General features: G+C 37.6%; 1 protein-coding gene across 2 annotated transcripts in view; it reads left to right on the top strand.

The window, feature by feature from the left end:
- Window positions 1-19,215, top strand: part of ELP2 (elongator acetyltransferase complex subunit 2) — a 46,358-nt gene that overhangs the window by 12,054 nt on the left and 15,089 nt on the right. For both annotated transcript variants that reach the window (XR_010836965.1, XM_059041324.2), the window contains exons 5-17: window positions 194-271; window positions 1,710-1,774; window positions 2,524-2,590; window positions 3,296-3,436; window positions 4,710-4,805; window positions 5,865-5,965; window positions 6,151-6,282; window positions 9,969-10,118; window positions 13,413-13,601; window positions 15,743-15,812; window positions 16,343-16,438; window positions 16,599-16,656; window positions 17,272-17,344. Coding sequence is in view for 1 of the 2 variants with exons in the window: in XM_059041324.2 (XP_058897307.1) it covers window positions 194-271; window positions 1,710-1,774; window positions 2,524-2,590; window positions 3,296-3,436; window positions 4,710-4,805; window positions 5,865-5,965; window positions 6,151-6,282; window positions 9,969-10,118; window positions 13,413-13,601; window positions 15,743-15,812; window positions 16,343-16,438; window positions 16,599-16,656; window positions 17,272-17,344 (1,316 nt within the window). In the remaining variant the exon portion in view is untranslated. The remainder of the gene's footprint in view (window positions 1-193; window positions 272-1,709; window positions 1,775-2,523; window positions 2,591-3,295; window positions 3,437-4,709; window positions 4,806-5,864; window positions 5,966-6,150; window positions 6,283-9,968; window positions 10,119-13,412; window positions 13,602-15,742; window positions 15,813-16,342; window positions 16,439-16,598; window positions 16,657-17,271; window positions 17,345-19,215) is intronic.

The raw sequence follows: 19,215 nt of genomic DNA, 5'->3' as shown, positions 1-19,215 counted from the left end.
TCAAAGTCTTTTCATATAAGTCTTTTTGTTCTCTGTAACCTTGTTAGAAACTGGCCATTTAAATTCCCATCATCTCTGGGGGCTCAGGACTGACTTCTGTCATCTCCCTGCTGACATCTGATGATGCTACCCAAACTCTAAGGTTGGCTACACTCAGAGTTAGTTGTTCATAATGTGTTTTATTATTTCTTAGTGACATGCCTTCAGACCTTGGACTTTGGAAATGGATTCACTCTGGCTCTCTGCTTGTCTTTTTTGCCTAATACTGATGGTGAGTATCCTGCTAAGTGTATATTAAAAGAGGAATGTATTTTTATATCCCCATACAACCAAAACCTAAAAGAAACATACTGGATCTCAATTTTGTGTCTAAATGTTTTCAGGAAACAAGTTGAGACATGGATAACACACTTTTGTTCTCAGTATTCAAATGACCTGTGTATAAAACATAAGGTCAAAGGGGGTTAAGGGGGGTGGCTATTAGAAACTTTAGTAGCAGTTAAAAATTTAAGTGACTCAATATGTACTCAAGATTGGTACTGCTATTTATCAAATATACTGTCGATGTATATAGATGTAATTTGGGCAAATTACCTAGTTCTATAGAAGGTGAAGGTCTGGGATAAGTTGAGAAAGTACTGAACATGGATCATATGAGTATTTCTTTCAAGATGACAGCCCGTGCACCTGCATAATGACAGCATCCTTCATAATGACAGCACCCTACGTAATGAGAGGACCCTGCGTAATGACAGTTTGCCTAAGACCACTTAAAATCTCCAAAGAAAAAATTCCCCTTTTGCTGTGAAACCCATCTGTACCTATCTGATTATCCTCCACAAAGATGATGGCCAGTGCAAGTCAGACAGTCTTGTGCCTCCTCAGTTACCTGGAGGACAGACCTGGTGGACAGACCTGGTGGGGAGAGGCCGGGCCTGGAAGCCTCCAGGCTCTTTTGCCCATTGCAGCAGGAGCTGCGACTCTGTGGTCTCACATGACGTTTCACTTTGTGCGAGGGCTCCCCAGGAGGAGGAACTACACATGTTCTGGTTTCATTACATAGAATTTGATTTCTTTGCATCTATGTTGAGGCCAAGTGACTGGAGTTTTTGGCTTTTTTTTTTTTTTTTTAAGTTGATTTAAAGAAAGCTAATTTTACAGTCACATCTTTCATAACTTTTTATCCACATAGTTAATTATATGCTCCTTTATTTTGTTCTTTAATTACTTCATGGATTTTGTTTTACTATCAAATTCTCAAAATGTAGGGTCCTTAAATCTTTGTGCAGTAACATACCCTTAAATCTTTGTGCAGTAACCCTGATGCTGGGCTCATATTAGCTCTCCTGGAAATTTTATTATTCACTTGGGCTAACAATGTTTCCTGTTAGTCTTCTGGCTGATGTAGTTAAATGCTCCCAGCTTGCTCTCGAGCTTCTCTTTTTACTGCTCCTTCTATCATAAATGACACAGAATAAAGGAAAGGATTCTCAGTTAATAGTCATTCTTTGCCGAGTAACCATTTAATGGAACATTTTAGAATATTCATTTTATTCGTAAAGACGTTTATTGAGCACTTTCAATTTATTTGTTCAGTGGTGTGGGAAGCAGAAGTCAGGATTCTTTACTTAGAGCTTAGGATCCAGCATAGGTGATAGTCATAACATATGATGGAATACTTACAGCGATGCCTCTTTTCCCCCCACCAGTACCAATATTAGCATGTGGCGATGATGACTGCAAAATTCACTTATTTGTTCAACAAAATGATCAGGTAATTAATGATGTTTCTTAAGAGGCTAGAATTATGTTCTGCTTAACTACATATCTTAATATAGATTATTTCTAGATTATAGAATTTTGGGGATGTTCCCATCTAAATAATCCAATAGGAGAATCTTTTCTGGCAGTCTTCCGTTAAACAGTTTTTCACTCTCTGAACACCAGGTATACTGCTGCTGCTTTGGCTATCAGGTCCAGAGTCGTTGGGGGAAACAGGTCATTAGGTGGGGAAGAAGAGAAGGAAAATGCTGTAGTAGTGTTTTGTCCTCCCTAGCAGTGGTTATTTGTCCTTCTGAGCTTTACCTATACTTTGAGTGGTTAAACTAGAGGGAAGTTTCAGAAAGAGGGTTGGTTAACTCTAGGCTCGTGTAGTTAATAACAGAGGTATTTGTTTCTTTGCATTTTATAAGAAAGTTAAAAATGACTGTGAATGTTCAACCACCCAGCTTTTTTCTATACTGTGTCCGCAGCGTATGTCATTTACCTTGTGAATGTTTAGTGTATTTGAGAACTACAGATATTATCTGCTCAGGATTGCTCAGTTAAATTTGGATGATTATGAGATTTTTCATTCCCAAATGAGAGCTCTATCTGATGTCTAATCAGATAGTGTTCGCAGTAAAAAAAAAAAAAAAAAAAAAAGCAATGCAGTCAGACTGGCTGAGACCAAATTAAGTCACTGATATACATGAAAATATTAAATTCTTACATCAATTCCTATGATTTTTGTTATCTTACTAGTTTCAGAAAGTGCTTTTTCTATCTGGACATGAAGATTGGATAAGAGGCGTGGAATGGGCAGCCTTTGGTCAGTATGAAATTTTGCTAAAGTACATATAATGGGGACAAGTATGTGTAATTTCAAAGCAGGCTCTTTTTTTTAAAAAAATATATTTATTTATTTATTTATTTGGTGGTACTGGGTCTTAGTTGCAGCAGGTGGGCTCCTTAGTTGTGGCTTGCCGGCTCCTTAGTTGTAGCATGTGAACTCTTAGTTGTGGCATGCATGTGGGATCTTGTTCCCTGACAAGGGATTGAACCTGGGCCCCCTGCGTTGGGAGCATGGAATCTTAACCACTGCACCACCAGGGAAGTCCCCCGTGTATGTTTTAATTAAAAATTTTCTTTGTATGTAACATTTTCCTATTGGCCCAATTAGAAAAGAGGATACTTATCCCTTGTGTTAACTATTATTTGGGTTGGTAGAAGATGAAACAAGTTGATATTTATAAGAGGACACTAGTTGTTACACATGCAGACATTCTTGAGAAGTTCTTTGTAGAAATTAGTAGATTGTATAGGAATACCACATATTATAACCATTTATTAGCATTGTCTGTATATTTGTCGGTGTTATTGAAAATGAATATAGGTTAAATGAATGAAGGATAAGGAAGCAATGTCTAATTTTTTCAAGAAATCTAGAAATGTGTATATTGTAGAAGGAAAACTCTTATACTTAAATTTAAGAATAGAATGTTTTAAAAGTAATAAAATTTGTTTTTTTAATTAGGTAGAGATCTTTTCCTAGCAAGCTGTTCACAAGATTGCCTGATACGCATATGGAGGCTGTATTTAAAATCGACATTTTTAGAAGCTCAGGAAGATGATAATATAAGACTGAAAGAAAATACTTTTACTATAGAAAGTGAAAGTGAGTAATAATGAAATATTTGATTTAACAATACTCAGGTTTCCTAGCTGATTTACTTATGTTTCACTACACATATATGTGAAGGTTAGGTTTTCAAAAGTATCAGATCCCTAGCTGAAACTGATATATGCATTTTTCCTTTTTTATTTTTATGTGAGGGTAAGTCATTTTTCATATATGAAACTTATTTTCTTTCTAAACCATGTTAGTGAGATTTTTTTTTAAGTTGCTGAAAATAATGTTATTTTCTCAATAAATTAGTTTGTAAAATATTACTTAATTTGCAGTTTTAGCATAAGAAGATCTAAAGGGTTAATGTGAATTATTCATACCATTTTTGGAGGATATTCATCAGAGACAACTAAATCCCTATATTTGAGTAGTATATATAATTCTGATTTTCTTACTGTCTGGCATCAGAACAATAACCCTCTATGGTAGATCCTGTTGGAATGTGGTATTTGAAGGAGATATTTTTGGATGTGTATCTAAATTATAAAATTAGTCCTCAGTAAACACTTCATCCAGGAATACTCTTCTTTGTTATTACTCTTCTTGGTTGTAAAGCCCATTGGAGTTGAGATTTGGTAACAGATTTATGGAGAGAACCAAGAAATACTATAATCAGCATACTGTAAGTAGCTATTTCCAAATATGAACATTTTTGTGGTATTTTCATTAATTATTTTGTTTGAAAGGTCACAGTACTGATTTGACTTCCTTTATTTCTGCATTTATCTTAGGTTTTTTTTTTTAATGGTACTTTAGACTATTACACAAAATGAGTGAGGATAGCAAGGAGGCTGGCATGTCTGGTTTTGCTTTTTTTGAGTCTTTTTATTTATTTTTTTGCCGCACTGTGTGGATTGCAGGATCTTAGCTCCCCAACCAAGACCTGAGCCCGGGCCCTTAGCAGTGAAAGTGCGAAGTCCCACTGACTGGACCACCAGGGAATTCCCTGTTTTTGTTTTTTAATTGCAGTGTAAGAGTAACTATCCCTGAAAATTTTAAATAGAACATATTCCTTAATTTTTATTATGACTAGGTAGTGAAAATGTAAAAACAAATTTATATATCTTTAGAACTTTTTTCTCCTGTATTTTTAAACAGTGGGTAAAGTTAATGAAATTTAGAATGAATGCTTTTTGTTGAAAATAAATCATGTTCTGTTCTGATTTTTTTTCTTTGGATGTAATTGTACAACCGAGCTGGTTTTGAAAATGTGCTTTTTAGAAGAGCTTTGTGGAAAGAAGCCTTTTTTTTGTTGTTGCAGGTATTAAAATAGCATTTGCAGTTACTCTGGAGACTGTGCTGGCTGGTCATGAAAACTGGGTAAATGCAGTTCATTGGCAGCCTTCATTTTACAAAGGTAGGAAGAAAAACATACACAAAGCTGTGATTTCAGTACAATCTCACTTACAGAATTTTAAGCTGAACAAATGAAGTAGAGGATAGTTTTTGAGTGTAATTAGGAATCTCAACTATAAGACAGTTTCAAGTTGGCAAAGTGTAATACTGCAGACCTGTTCTGCTAGACACTCAATTCCATCGAAAATTATATTTCTAAGAGGGAAAAGTATGATTCCTGCCATGATGCCAAAACTGCCATATGCCTTTTAACTTTTTTCTTTAAAGTTTTTACCTAGTCCTTATGGGATTTAAGAGAAGTTTACTTTCAAGCCAACTTCACTGGAACCTTTATCCTTGGAAATACAAAGTTGGTGATACCAAGATACATCATTTATGAAAAAGTAAAGACTTTCCACTCTTTCTTTTGCCCTTAACTTCTGTTTATGGAGTGACGACTGATGCTGGGTGTAGAGGTGTGCATGGCAGCAGCCTCATGTTCTTCCCCCAGCCCCTTCCCCAAGACAAGAATAGAGAATAGCAATAATTAATGCTCAGGTAACACCATCCAGCTTTTATTATATTATGCCATATTTGCTGCAGTTAAAAAAAGATAAATTAGATATTATAGATACTGGGTAATCCCTGTATAATTTTTCCTGAACCTTTTCCCCTTCATCCTTCCCTTGAGGCGGAATTCAGTGTATATTATTCCCATGCATATTTTTATACTTTTACTGCACATTTATGTAACCATAAACAGTATTGTTTTACAGCTATTAAAACTTGGTATCAATATGCCTTTGTCCTCTTACATCCTGTCTTTTTAGCTTAATGTGGTTTGGATTCATGTAACTCTAATTTACTTATTTTTATTGCAGTATAATATTTCATTGTCTACATATTACCACAGTTGTTTATCTGGTCTTCTACTGATAGACTTTTGTGTTGTTTCCAGTGTTTTTGCTATTGCAATGCAACAGTGAATGTTCTTATAGTACCCATGTTGTGTTTTTCTGGTAATCTACAAACAGGGTGCTTGTTGATCACCTAAAGGCATTAGTTGTTTTTTTTTCTTTAGATGGTATTCTGCAACAGCCAATGAGATTGTTGTCTGCCTCAATGGATAAAACCATGATTCTTTGGGCTCCAGATGAAGAGTCAGGAGTTTGGCTAGAACAGGTAAAATGTGAATACTTAAGGAACAGAAAACTGGGTTTATTAGACAATAAATCCCAAGTCTGTATTCCTAGAGCTGCAAATATTTGCTCTTTGTATACATTAAATAAGTGAGAACATAATCTCTGGAATGAGTGATTTCTGTTGTGAGAAATTGGTTATGAATTGTTTTCCATCTTGTTGAATAGGTTCGAGTAGGAGAAGTAGGTGGCAATACCCTGGGATTTTATGATTGCCAGTTCAGTGAAGATGGCTCCATGATCATTGCTCATGCTTTCCACGGGGCACTGCACCTTTGGAAACAGAATGCCACTAACCCAGTAAGAAAAATGCTTTTAAATCATTTCTGATAAAGAGAGTGAATCCTACATGAAACCTAGGAAACAGCGTTGTTCTACGTATAACACTCTACAGAAACATAGTAGAGGCATTTAAGTTCAGATGATATCACTTCTTTATGTAGATTTATTCTGTAGTTATATTAGGTAAGAAACTCATGCTTTTCTAAGAATAAAATTCAGTTGTCCAGCATTGTTGAGATATTGAAATTTGCAGGTAGGTAAACTTACATAAGGGAAGTTTAAGCTGTATAAATTTTAAGCTCTCCCTTAAAGCAATATACATTTTGTGGTAGAAGTTTTTCTAAAATGTATAATTTCTTTGTCTTTTTTAAAAAATTAATTTTCTTTTTTCTTTTTTAATTAATTTATTTATTTTTGGCTGCTTTGGGTCTTCATTGCTGTGTGCGGGCTTTCTATAGTTTCTGTGAGTGGGGGCTACTCTTAGTTGCAGTACACGGGCTTCTCATTGCGGTGGCTTCTCTTGTTGTGGAGCACGGGCTCTAGGCGTGCAGGCTTCAGTAGTTGTGGCTCGCGGGCTCCAGTGGTGGCTCGCAGGCTCAGTAGTTGTGGCTCGTGGGCTCTAGAGCGCAGGCTTAGTAGTTGTGGCACACGTGCTTAGTTGCTCCATGGCATGTGGGATCTTCCCGGACCAGGGCTCGAACCCATGTCCCCTGCATTGGCAGGTAGATTCTTAACCACTGCACTACTCGGGAAGTCCCTCTTTGTCTTCTTAAAAATAACATAATTTGATATTTTCTTGTTGGATAGCTAGGTACTCCATTGATAATTATTGAATGAATGACTGACACAAGGGCATTAGAAGCACCAGTTATTTTATCACAGAATATATTAATTCTCTCAGGGGCTCTTGATATGTGTAATTCTAAATGGTCCTCCAAATATTGGGCTCTTCTAGATCTTTCTTATAGTTTTTAGTCTCTTCTCAGAGAGGGGCAATCTTCCTCTGATCATGTAGCTGCCTCTCAGCATTATTCCAATCTCTTCTTTCTAATTCGCTTCTGATCTGCTTTTTTGGGTTTGGGGAAATGAGATAGCAGGAAAAGTGGCTAGGAGCACACGAATCTTGGCCCTAGCACTTACTAGCTGTGTTTTGAGGTCATTACTGAACTTTTGTCTCAGGTTCCTCATCAGTAAAATGTGGACAGTAATAGCACCTACTCAGAGGATTTTTATGATACTAAAATGAATTAATATTGGTATAGTATGAGAAGTAGGGCCTAGTACATACTGGATACTATATATTTAAAATAAATAAAGAAGTCAGAACATAGAGCAAAATGTGAGTTGGCAGATTTTGAATGTGCATCTAATGGCTTCCCTTACAAAGTAAAAATTCATGGAGCCCCAGTGGTGCAATCGGTTAGTGTGTGGTACTTAAGCACAGATTCATGGATTTGCATAACCTTTAGTTTGTGGGCTTTGTAATAGTTGTGTCAGGTAGGAGGATTTGAATTCTCAGTATATGGAGTGATTTACTTTTCCCTTGTATCTTCGATTTGGAGTTGATCTTTAAGATTGTTTTTACTGTTAAATGAACCAGGGAACTATTAGCTATGACACTTGTAAATAAGATATATATATATATATATATATATGTATATATATATATATATATATATATATTTCGTGGTACGCAGGCCTCTCACTGTTGTGGCCCCTCCTGTTGCGGAGTACAGGTTCCAGACGCACAGGCTCAGAAGCCATGGCTCACGGGCCCAGCCGCTCTGCGGCATGTGGGATCTTCCCAAACCGGGGCACAGACCCGTGTCTCCTGCATCGGCCGGCGGACTCTCAACCACTGCGCCACCAGGGAAGCCCTATATAAGATATTTTTTAGGATAAATGTAATTTTGTTCTTTTTTTTTTTTTTTTTAACTGTATTTTTGGCTGTGTTGGGTCTTTGTTGCTGCGTGCGGGCTTTCTCTAGTTGTGGCGAGTGGGGGCTACTCTTCAGTGCGGTGTGCAGGCCTTCTCACTGTGGTGGCTTCTCTTGTTGCAGAACATGGGCCCTAGAGCACAGGCTTCGGTAGTTGTGGCACGCAGGCTCCATAGTTGTGGTGCACGGGCTTAGTTGCTCCGTGGCATTTTGGATCTTCCTGGACCAGAGTTCGAACCCATGTCCCCTGCATTGGTAGGCGGATTCTCAACCACTGCACCACCAGGGAAGTCCCTTAATTTTGTTCAGAGCTCCTTTGAGCTGTATTTCAGCTGGTCTTCAGAGGGCCTTCATAGAAAAAAGCATCAATTGAGTAGGGAGAAACTCAAACCAGAGGACAGAATTTCACTGTACTTTTGCTTATAACTTGACCTCATATTTATAATAGCTATTTACCAAGTATTTAGGGTAATTTTTTTATAGACTTTTATTTGTTTATTTTAAAGATTTTTTGTTTTTGCTTTTTGATGTGGACCGATTTTAAAGTCTTTCATTGAATTTGTTACAATATTGCTACTGTTTTATGGTTTTTTGGCTGAGAGGCATGTGGGATCTTAGCTCCCCGACTGGGGATCAAACCCGCACTCCCTGCATTGGAAGTTGAAGTCTTAACCACTGGACTGTTAGGGAAGTTCCTAGACTTTATTTTTTAGAGAAATTTTAGGTTTACAGAAAAACTGAGCAGAAAATACAGAGTTCCCATTTTCCCCTGCCTCCACCCCCGACATGCACAGCCTCCTCTGTTGTCAGCATCCCACACCAGAGTGGAAATTTATTACAATCAAGGGTGATTTCTAAAAACAAACACTGCCCTTTAGGATTGTACTCATAGTCAAAAGTGCTACACTTTGTTCAGAACTTTTTGGAACCTTCCATTAGTGCTAACTTTAGAATCAATTTTTATGTCACAGAAGAAATTAACAGCATTTCTTTGTTCCAGCCTATTTATGTTTTTGACCAGAAAATAAAATAGCTTAGCTGACCATATTCATCGGACTTGGCTTTGAATGACCTTTTAGCTATTTTTACGAATTTAATTTTCCTCTAAAGTTCAAGTTTTACCACCATTTGAGTTGTTGAAAAAGATGCTCTGTGGACCAGGCATATGACGTTTTCTGTATTTCATTTCACTATTTGTTTATGTGGTTGCTATTGCAGGTTCCCTCAGGAGGTAGACTAAATATGTTTGATTTAACCTCTGTCCTCTATACCTACAGCTCTTTTCACTTAATAAAGAAAGTTGGTCAGGCACATAGACTCACGTTACACAGTGCTCTACAATTAGTTTGACAGATAAATACTCACATAGTATCTAGTATGGGCCAGCCTTGTACAAATATAGATTCATCTAATTCTTGTAACAAACGTGTGATCTAGGTAGCTCTTTTACAGAAAGGTTAATTGAGGCACAAAAAGTTTAGGCAGTGTTCTAGGAGGCAGTCATAAATGATGAATTGAGGGGACTTTTCCAAGGTTACTGCTTTAAGGGACACAATGTATGTTTGAATGTTTAAGTTCTAATATATTGATACTTGACTGGAAAACAGATCCTATTACTTTAAGTTCCCATCTTGTTTACTTAGCTCTTCACCTTGCTTGGGGGCTAAGGTCTTTCCCATATCATACCTGAGGGATGAAAGCATTATCAGGTTTAATTTTGAGTGATGGTCTTTGATTATTTGATGTGTCATGAGCACTTTCATTGCAGAGAGAGTGGACTCCAGAGATTGTTATTTCAGGACACTTTGATGGTGTCCAAGACCTAACATGGGATCCAGAAGGAGAATTTATCATCACTGTTGGTACTGACCAGACAACTCGACTTTTTGCTCCATGGAAGAGAAAAGACCAATCACAGGTAAAATGTCTTCCTACTTGACTGATCCACTTTACAAAACATCCATGAGCACATGAAAAGTGGGGCAGCATTATTAGCCATTAGGGAAATGCAGAATTAAACCATGATGAGGGCTTCCCTGGTGGCCAGTGGTTGAGAGTCCGCCTGCTGATTCAGGGGACACGGGTTCATGCCCTGGTCCGGGAAGATCCCACATGCAGCGGAGCGGCTGGGCCCGTGAGCCATGGCCGCTGAGCCTGCGCGTCCGGAGCCTGTGCTCCGCAACGGGAGAGGCCACAACAGTGAGAGGCCTACGTACCGCAAAAAAAAAAAAAAAACTATGGTGAGTTGCCACTACACACCCTCTAGAATGGCTAAGGTATAAAATACACTAGCAAGTGGTTGTAAGGATGCTTAGTGACCGGATCTTTCTTACATTGCTAATGGGAATGCAAAATGATATAGCCCCTCTGGAAAACAGTTTCATATTTTCTTAAAAACCTGAAGCATTCCAAAGAAGACATACAGATGACCAACAGACCCATGAAAAGATGCTCAGCATCACTAATCATCAGGGAAATACAAATCAAAACCACAATGAGTTACCACCTCACACCTGTCAGAATGGCCATCATCAACGAATAGTAACAAATAATGAATAACAAATAAATAATGAAGATAACAAATAAATAACGATGATAACAAATAATGAATGTTGGCCAGGAGGTGGAGAAGAGGAGCCCTCCTGCACTGTTGGTGGGAATGTAAGTTTGGTGCAGCTACTGTGGAAAATGGTATTGAGGTTCCTCAGAATATTAAAAATAGAACCACCCCATGATCTAGCAGTCTCACTTCTGGGTATTTACTTGAAGAAAACAAAAACACTAATTAGAAAAGATGTATTCACCTCTATGTTTATTGAAGCATTGTTTATAATAGCCAAGATATGGAAGCAGCTAAGTGTCCATTGATGAGTAGATAAAGAAGCTGTGGTATATAGGCAATAGAATATTACTCAGCTGTTAAAAAAATGAAGTCTGAAATATATGCACAACTGAGTCACTTTACTGTACAGCAGAAATTAGCACAACATTGTAGATTAACTATACTTCAATAAAATTTAGAAAAAATTTTTTAAACAGGAAAAAAATGAAGTCTTGCCATTTATCACAACATAGATCTAGAGGATATTGTGCTGAGTGAAATAAGTCAGACAGAGAAAGACAAATACCTTATGATCTCATATGTGGAATCTAAAAAACAAACGAACAAAGTGAAAATAGACTTATAGATACAAAGAAAAAAACGGGTGTTTGCCAGAGGTTTGAAGCCAGGTGAAATAGGTGAAGGGATTAAGAGGCACAAACTTCCAGCTGTAAATGTCACAGGAGTGTGAGATACAGCGTAAGGAATATGGTCAATAATGCTGTAATAACTTTGTATGGGGACAGGTGGTTACTAGACTTACCATGGATGACGATTTTGTAATGTATTTAAATGTCGAGACATTATGTTATACACGTGAAACTAACATAACATTACATTTTATTTCAACTATATTTCAGTTAAAGGAAACTTAAGCATACACATATTCTTTATAATTCAAACAATTAAAATGTTAGCTGTCAAAATGTGTTTACTTCAGTTCCACATAAAATTTCTCATAATACCTTGTAATTTTAGGTTAATTCATTAGGAAACACTAACAAGGGAATTCCCTGATGGTCCAGTGGCTGAGACTATGTTTTTGCTGCTGAGGGCTCGGGTTTGGGTTTGGTCCCTGGTCAAGGAACTAGGATTTCACAGAGCGCGTGGCACAGCCAAAAAAAGAAAGAAACACTATCAAGTCTGTAGTAAAAGCTAATTTCTAACATCATATAGTGTTACATAATAGTGGTTGAGGCCAGTTTTTGTTCAAGAAACTTTTCAGGCATGGCCCTGAACTTTAAAAAACCACAACAAAACTTTACCACTGATAAACCATTGAACTGTATACTCAGAGAAAGTATAGTCAGCTTCAGTTTCTGATAAAAATTAATGGAACTGCCTCTGGGTCAGTCCATGAAGCTAATGAAATTGGCCACGGACATTTCTGCTTCAGCAGCATGTGGTAGAGTAAAATGGATAGAGTTGCGGACATTGGGAGCAATGCTGTACTCAAGTGAAAAACAAGGCAAGTAATTTTGGAGTGGTTTTCTGTGGCTCTTGGTAATTTGTTATCAGTCTAACTCAGTTGTTGTTTATTCATGATCCTTTAAAAAAAATCAATAAATCAGACTTTACCAAAATGTGAAATTCTACTCTTTGAAAGACATTGTCGGGAGAATGAAAAGTCACAAACTGAGAGAAAGTATTTACAAAACACATACCTGATAAAGATTTTTATCTAGAGTATATAAAGAACTTTTCAGAACTCAGTAATAAGAAAACAATCCATTTTTTTTTTTTTTTTTTTTTTTTCTGTGGTACGCGGGCCTCTCACTGTTGTGGCCTCTCCCGTTGTGGAGCACAGGCTCCGGACGCGCAGGCTCAGCGGCCATGGCTCACGGGCCCAGCCGCTCCGTGGCATGTGGGATCTTCCCGGACCAGCGCACGAACCCGCGTCCCCTGCATCGGCAGGCAGACCCTCAATCACTGCGCCACCAGGGAAGCCCCAACAATCCATTTTTTAAAAAAAGGGGGCAAAAGATGTTTATCCAAAGAAGATGTATGGATGGAAAATAAGAAAAGGAAAAGATTCTCAACACCATTAGTCATTGGGGAAATGCAAATTAAAGCTACAGTGAGATACCATGACACCCCTATTAGAATGATTACAGTTGAAAGGCTGACTGCACAGGTGTTGATGAGGGAGGGTGTGGGCAGCTGGATCTCTCATACACTGCTGGTGGGACTGTAAAATGTACAGCCACTTTGGGAAATCATTTGGCAGTTTCTTAAAAATTTAAATATACATCCACATCATCCAGTTATTACACCCATAGGTAGTATTTACCCAAGAGAAATTTATTCACGCAAAGACTTATACACGAAAATTTGTGACTGTTTTTCCAGTAAGACAAAAACTGGAAAACGACTCAAATGTCTGTAAGTAGGTGAATAGATCAACAAGTTGTGGTATAGCCGTACAAGGGGATACTACTCAGCAATAAAAAGTATTGATCTGTTGATAAACAGAACAACATGGATGAATCTGCCCCATGGTCACATTTCCACGGCATAATGAATGATTTTGTGTCTGATATTTTGCTTGTTGAAAAGAATTCAGTTTTTGAAACGTGTGATCATTTTTGTTTATTTTATTTTGATACCCAGGTGACCTGGCATGAAATTGCAAGGCCTCAGATACACGGATATGACCTAAAATGTTTGGCAATGATCAGTAGGTTTCAGTTTGTATCTGGAGCAGATGAAAAAGTTCTTAGAGTATTTTCTGCACCTCGAAATTTTGTGGAAAATTTTTGTGCCATCACGGGCCAATCACTGAATCACGTGCTTTGTAATGTGAGTATTCCTCTAAATGTTTTAACTAGATCTAGCCACTTCATACAAAATTTTAGAAAGTTTCACTTAAGGCTGTAAATGGAGTATATGGGTAGAAGGAAAGTCAAATAATTTTATTATTGGCTTGACAAACTTCTGTGTGCACTGTGTGTGTGGCAGGCAGTAATTTAAATATTAATATATGAAATTTTGTAACAGTTAAACCCAAGAGACTGTAAAGAATTAAAATGTTAAATTAAGGCACGAATACTATGCGTCTTCACTGTGCTTGGTAACTACGATAAAACAAAGCATAATAGATGGGTCATATTTTCAAGGAGATTACCATCTAGATGTAGATTAGGGGTAGTGGACAATGGAACTAATATACCTGTAATTATTAGATGAAACCAGTTAATTGCTAAATCTTGTGGCTAAAGTAATTTTCATAGGAGGAAGTGGTCGCTGTAGTAGAGTAATGAGAAAATGGGGCTTCATTTGAGTTTCGAAAGGGTATGTTTTTATTAATGTTTGTTTATTCCCCCTTTCTACAAAAGATTTGAGGACTTACAAAAATACATAGGTTATAAACATTATAAAATAACCAGTTTTGAAGGAAGGGAAAGTAAGTAGGAAGGTAGTTGTGTTACACAGAAGTGCATGTCATACAGTCCGTTGCAGTACTTAAGAGTTGGGTCATGAATTTGCTTCTGAGCTTGAAAAGGATGAGTACACTTTTGATAGACAGATGGAAGGACAGAGAGCAGTGGGGTGGCCAGAGCTGCTTGAATGAAGAGTATATAGAGGGAAATGGAGGGGCTGGGGGAAAGTCAAATGGTGGAGGACCTTGGGAGGCAGGCATAGTTCAGACTCTGGTACCAGCGGAGGTCCCTAAACAAAGAAAGTGATGAAAAGCACTTTGGGGCGAAGAGTTGTGTGGGAGCAGGATACCTTTGAGCCCAGAGACTTTGAAGGCAGGGACACTAGCACCAGTCTGGGTAAGACTGGAGACGAAAGTAAGAGTCATTTTAAATGAAATGTCCAACTATGTTTCCTGGAGTGTATCATGGGCGCCTCAGGCTACAGGCTCTCTTGATTAGGTAAAGGAGGTGAAAGATTCTCTTATGCTGTTTCTAATGCTAATGGACAGTGGAACAAGATCAAAAGGGAGGCCTCGACTGGTTATTATACCGAGCTAAGCATATGGTGGTGGAGAGCAAGTTGGTTTGAGGATCTGACAATTCTAGGGATTGAAATGGGGTTTTAGGATTCCATAAGAGGCTAGTCCCAGGTGTATATTCAATTCTGTGTCCTAAGATACAGGAATCCTGTAGACTGGAAAGCTTCTTGCTGTTTTTTGGGTTTGTACCCATACTAAATGTTGGGATATATCGGAATGCCTCTTATTGCTCTTTTCCATGGTGTTTTATTTTTCTTGTTTTCTAAAATAAAGCATCCTGTGTTTCAGGTATCTATTCTTGGTGATGGTTTAAATTCCCATTGCTCATATGTTTGTGTTCAGTTCCAGCCCCTGTATTAAAATTTAAATTGTAAGAAATGCTCTTAGCTTATGGACATGTGCCAATTTTGATGGTTAGCATTTGTTTCATATGTAATAATTTAATTGATATTGCAGGATATAAGCAGATTATTGCCACTTCAAAGGGCACTCTGTTACAAGGTTTTAAAATATACAAAATTTTAAATATGTTTAATGAAAATACTATGACTGTGCCTTCCTGGGAAACGTGTGTGTTTGTATGAGCATCACCAGGGATGTGCCTGTGAGACTGTCTTGGAAATAAAGCTCCAGGCCTTCCATTCTCAGCCCATTCTTTGCTAGAAGTCAGCACAGTGCTTTCCTTGTCACACCCTGACACCCATTGAGCTGTCAGGGTTTGATGAGCTCATGGATGAGAGGATGCCCAACTTTATGGATTGGGTGGGGGCTGGGGATTAGCTGGAGCCTCTCTGCTGGACAGTGATTGCTTAGTATTGCATCTCTCAATTCAGGAAATGGAAGTGTGGGCAGATATCTACACAGAATGGTAAAATGGTCTTTATACTGCTTCTCAGCATTTATGAGCATAATACTTTCTTACAGTGCCTGAGGTAACAGTAACTTTTAGCATTTAAAACATGTATCATACTTTTTATTCCAGCAAGATGGTGATCTTCCAGAAGGAGCTACCGTCCCTGCTTTGGGATTATCAAATAAAGCTGTCTTTCAGGGTAAGGCTTTTGTCTCCAAAATTACTGAACCTATAGTGGTGCTTAAAACCTAGTTACACATTTGTATATTATGTACCTAATGTTCGTTACAGGTGATTTATTATTTTTAAAAATCACAATACATGCATCTCTTTTCTATCAGCTGTTTCATGGTAACTACTCTGTGTAAACATGCAGACCCTGAAATAGGTGCTACTTTTACCAAGTGTATTTCGTGGAGCACTCACAACCACAGATGCTAATGTGGATAGCTTGAAAAATGTGTTCCACAGTTTAAAAAGTTTGGGAAACATTAGGTCAAAGGAAAAGGAAGGAATCTTTATGGAATTGACCAGTGCTCTAAGGAGCACATTTAGAAAATACCAGAGTAGTGGAAATACCCTTGGCTCTGCCATCACGCGAATACAGCGTTGAATTACACTGCCTTCAGGTACCACTATTTTCTAACTTGTGGCCTTAATATAGGGACATGTGCAAGAGACATAAAGTTGGTGACTACATTCATGATGTTGATGTTTGTTTTAAACTAGGAGATATAGCTTCTCAGCCTTCTGATGAAGAGGAGCTGTTAACTAGTACTGGTTTCGAATATCACCAGGTGGCCTTTCAACCCTCCATACTTACTGGTAAGAAAAGGCAAAAAGATGGTTTGCTAGAATCATTACATTAGTACAGTACACATAGTATGGGGTCTGTCACCACTGACCTAAATAAGTGCTGCAGAATTCATTTGTTTATCTGCATGAAAGTGGAAAAATTAATTACAGTGCTATAAATTTATTGTAGAACCTCCCACTGAGGATCATCTTCTGCAAAATACTTTGTGGCCTGAAGTTCAAAAACTGTAAGTTAAATTGTACTTAGCTCTTTAGTCTTATTTGATCGTAACTTGTGATCCCCCCTTCCCAACCAATTTGATTTTCTCCTTTGCTTTCCTCTTCCCTACATTTTCCCTGCTGCTGTAAACATCTCTTGATGGCCTTCATAAGGGGTGAAAATCAAACTTCACATAGATATTTATATTGCTATGTATTATATTTACTAGATTTATTGGTCTTGATTTTTAAAGTAAAGAGACATAACACTATTTTTTTTCCTTTTTAAAAAAAGTTTTAAGTTTTGTTATTCTCTTGGTCTTTTTTTTCCTACAGTGTTTCCCTATCAGGACCTTTATATGGTTTGTTATTTATGGTACTGGCTGGCTGGGGGTGAAAACTTGTATTTTATTCTAGTTGTTTGAATAAGTTGTATTACTACTAGGAAGTTGGCATTTTTCTCCAGTCTCTGCTTTTACCCCAAATATTTGCCTAGACAAAAGTACAGTGTTTCTTAAAAGAACTGTGTGTTAGCTGGAGAGATTGATTTCTTCTCTCATTTAAAAATTTTTCAGCACAAGAATAGGTACATTTACTGATTACCTATTTACAGGGGTCATCCATTTTCTCTTTTTAAATTTTAGATACGGACATGGTTATGAAATATTTTGTGTTGCTTGTAGCAATTCAAAGACACTGCTTGCCTCAGCTTGTAAGGTAGGACATTTTACTTTTTTATTCTACTTGGTCACAGGTTATTTGAGTCATCAGGCTCCTGCAAGTTTAGTAGTGATGGAGGCAGAATTTGACATGAAAGGCCACAGGTTCCTGATTCTTCTGAATCTTGCTTTCTCAGTCTCTTTTCCATTCTGTCCCATCAGAAGCTTGCAGTTGCCTTTTAAATGTGTTTCACCTGCACATTTTTGTTCTTAAATACTTGGTTTGAGCCGATTTATGCCCCTACTCTGAAACTGTTTAATCAGATATCTTAAAATGAGAGCTAAAAATGTGGTAACATAAATTTTTAGTAATGGGAGTCCTGGAGACACAGGGGAATGAGAAGGTGAAACCCCGCACCATGTACGCCATCTGACCATCTCTTGAGGACACTGTGGGTGCTGACCTAAGTGAGTAGAGTCCCTTGGCCCTTGCCACGGGTGAGGCAGGGTGGTGGCCAGCTCAGTGAGCCACCAGCACGTGACACTGCAGGATAGTGCATCTCAGACATCTGCCTGGGAGAATGATCTTGAACTTGCTATTCAGTATTTATCTATATACTGTGGAGGATTGTGTGAAAGGGCTGAGACCTACACATTCCCCTAAGTTTCCTAAAATTTATTTACTGGTTTTAACCAAGAAAATTAATTTATTTATCTGTTTTAAGTATGATGATGAGAGCTGCCCACCTGGATGGGCACCTATGGGGTTTTTTTGTTTTGGGGGTTTTTTGGTATGTTTGTTCTTTGTCCCTCCTCTTGCTGTGGTTTCTTGCTACTGGCCTGTATTGAGGGACATCCTAAGAAATAATTGTTGTTCTCCTTCTGCCCCACCCCCCTTGTTTGTTGTCCTCTTTGTGAGGGTGGTACTGAGAGGGTGCTACTTCCTTCTGTTAATTACAAGGGCCTTTGGAAAGAATAGGGCATAAGTAGCAAGAATAACTGTGCTTCTACTGAGCAGCTAATTTGTGTCTTAGGGCACTGTCAATCACATAATTTATTATTTTCTCCTTTTCTAGTTGGCTCACTTGTAGCAAGTATGTGCATTTCTTTTTTAAACTAACATTTTTAGCTGCTTTATTTAGGTGTCATTAGCGTGCTGTCAACTGCATGTTGAAAGTGAACAATTTGATAAATTTTGACATATGTTTATACCTGTGAAATCATAACTACAATCAAGATAGTGAACATACCATCAGCCCCTCAAATTTCCTCTGCCCCATCCCTAGTAAACCACTAATCTGCTTTTTATCATGATAGAGTAGTTTACATTTTCTAAATTTTTGTATAAATGGAGTCATATAGTATGTACTCTTTTTCATCTGGCTTTTTTCATTTAGCATAATAATTTGAGATTAATCCATGTTGTTGCATGTGTCAGTTGCTCATTTGTTTTTCTGAATAGTCTTCCCTTTTACAGATATACAGTTTGTTGATCCATTCACTTATTAATGGACATTTGGGTGATTTCCAGTTTTTGGCTTTTATTAATAAAGCAGTTATGAACATTTGTATACAAGTCTTTGCATGGATATATGCTTTCATTTCTCTTGAGTAAATACATATGAGTGGGATTGCTGGGTATATGGTAGATGTATATTTAAAATTTTAAGAAATTGACAAACTATTTTCCAAAGTGGTTGTACCATTTTGCAATCCCACTAGCAATATATGAGAGATCCAGTTGTGCCACACCCTCACCAGTGCATGGTATTGTCAATCTTTTTAACATTAGCCATTCTGATAGGTTTGTAATATCTCCTTGTGCCTGTAATTTGCATTTCCTTAATGATTAATGATGTTGAACAGCTTTTCATGTGCTAATTTTCCAACTGTATGTCTTCTTTGATGAAGTATCTGTTCAGTTCTTTT

Source organism: Kogia breviceps, chromosome 15, assembly GCF_026419965.1.
Source record: "Kogia breviceps isolate mKogBre1 chromosome 15, mKogBre1 haplotype 1, whole genome shotgun sequence".
Classification (NCBI taxonomy): Eukaryota; Metazoa; Chordata; class Mammalia; order Artiodactyla; family Physeteridae; genus Kogia; species Kogia breviceps.
This window is presented reverse-complemented; position numbering and strand designations above follow the sequence as displayed.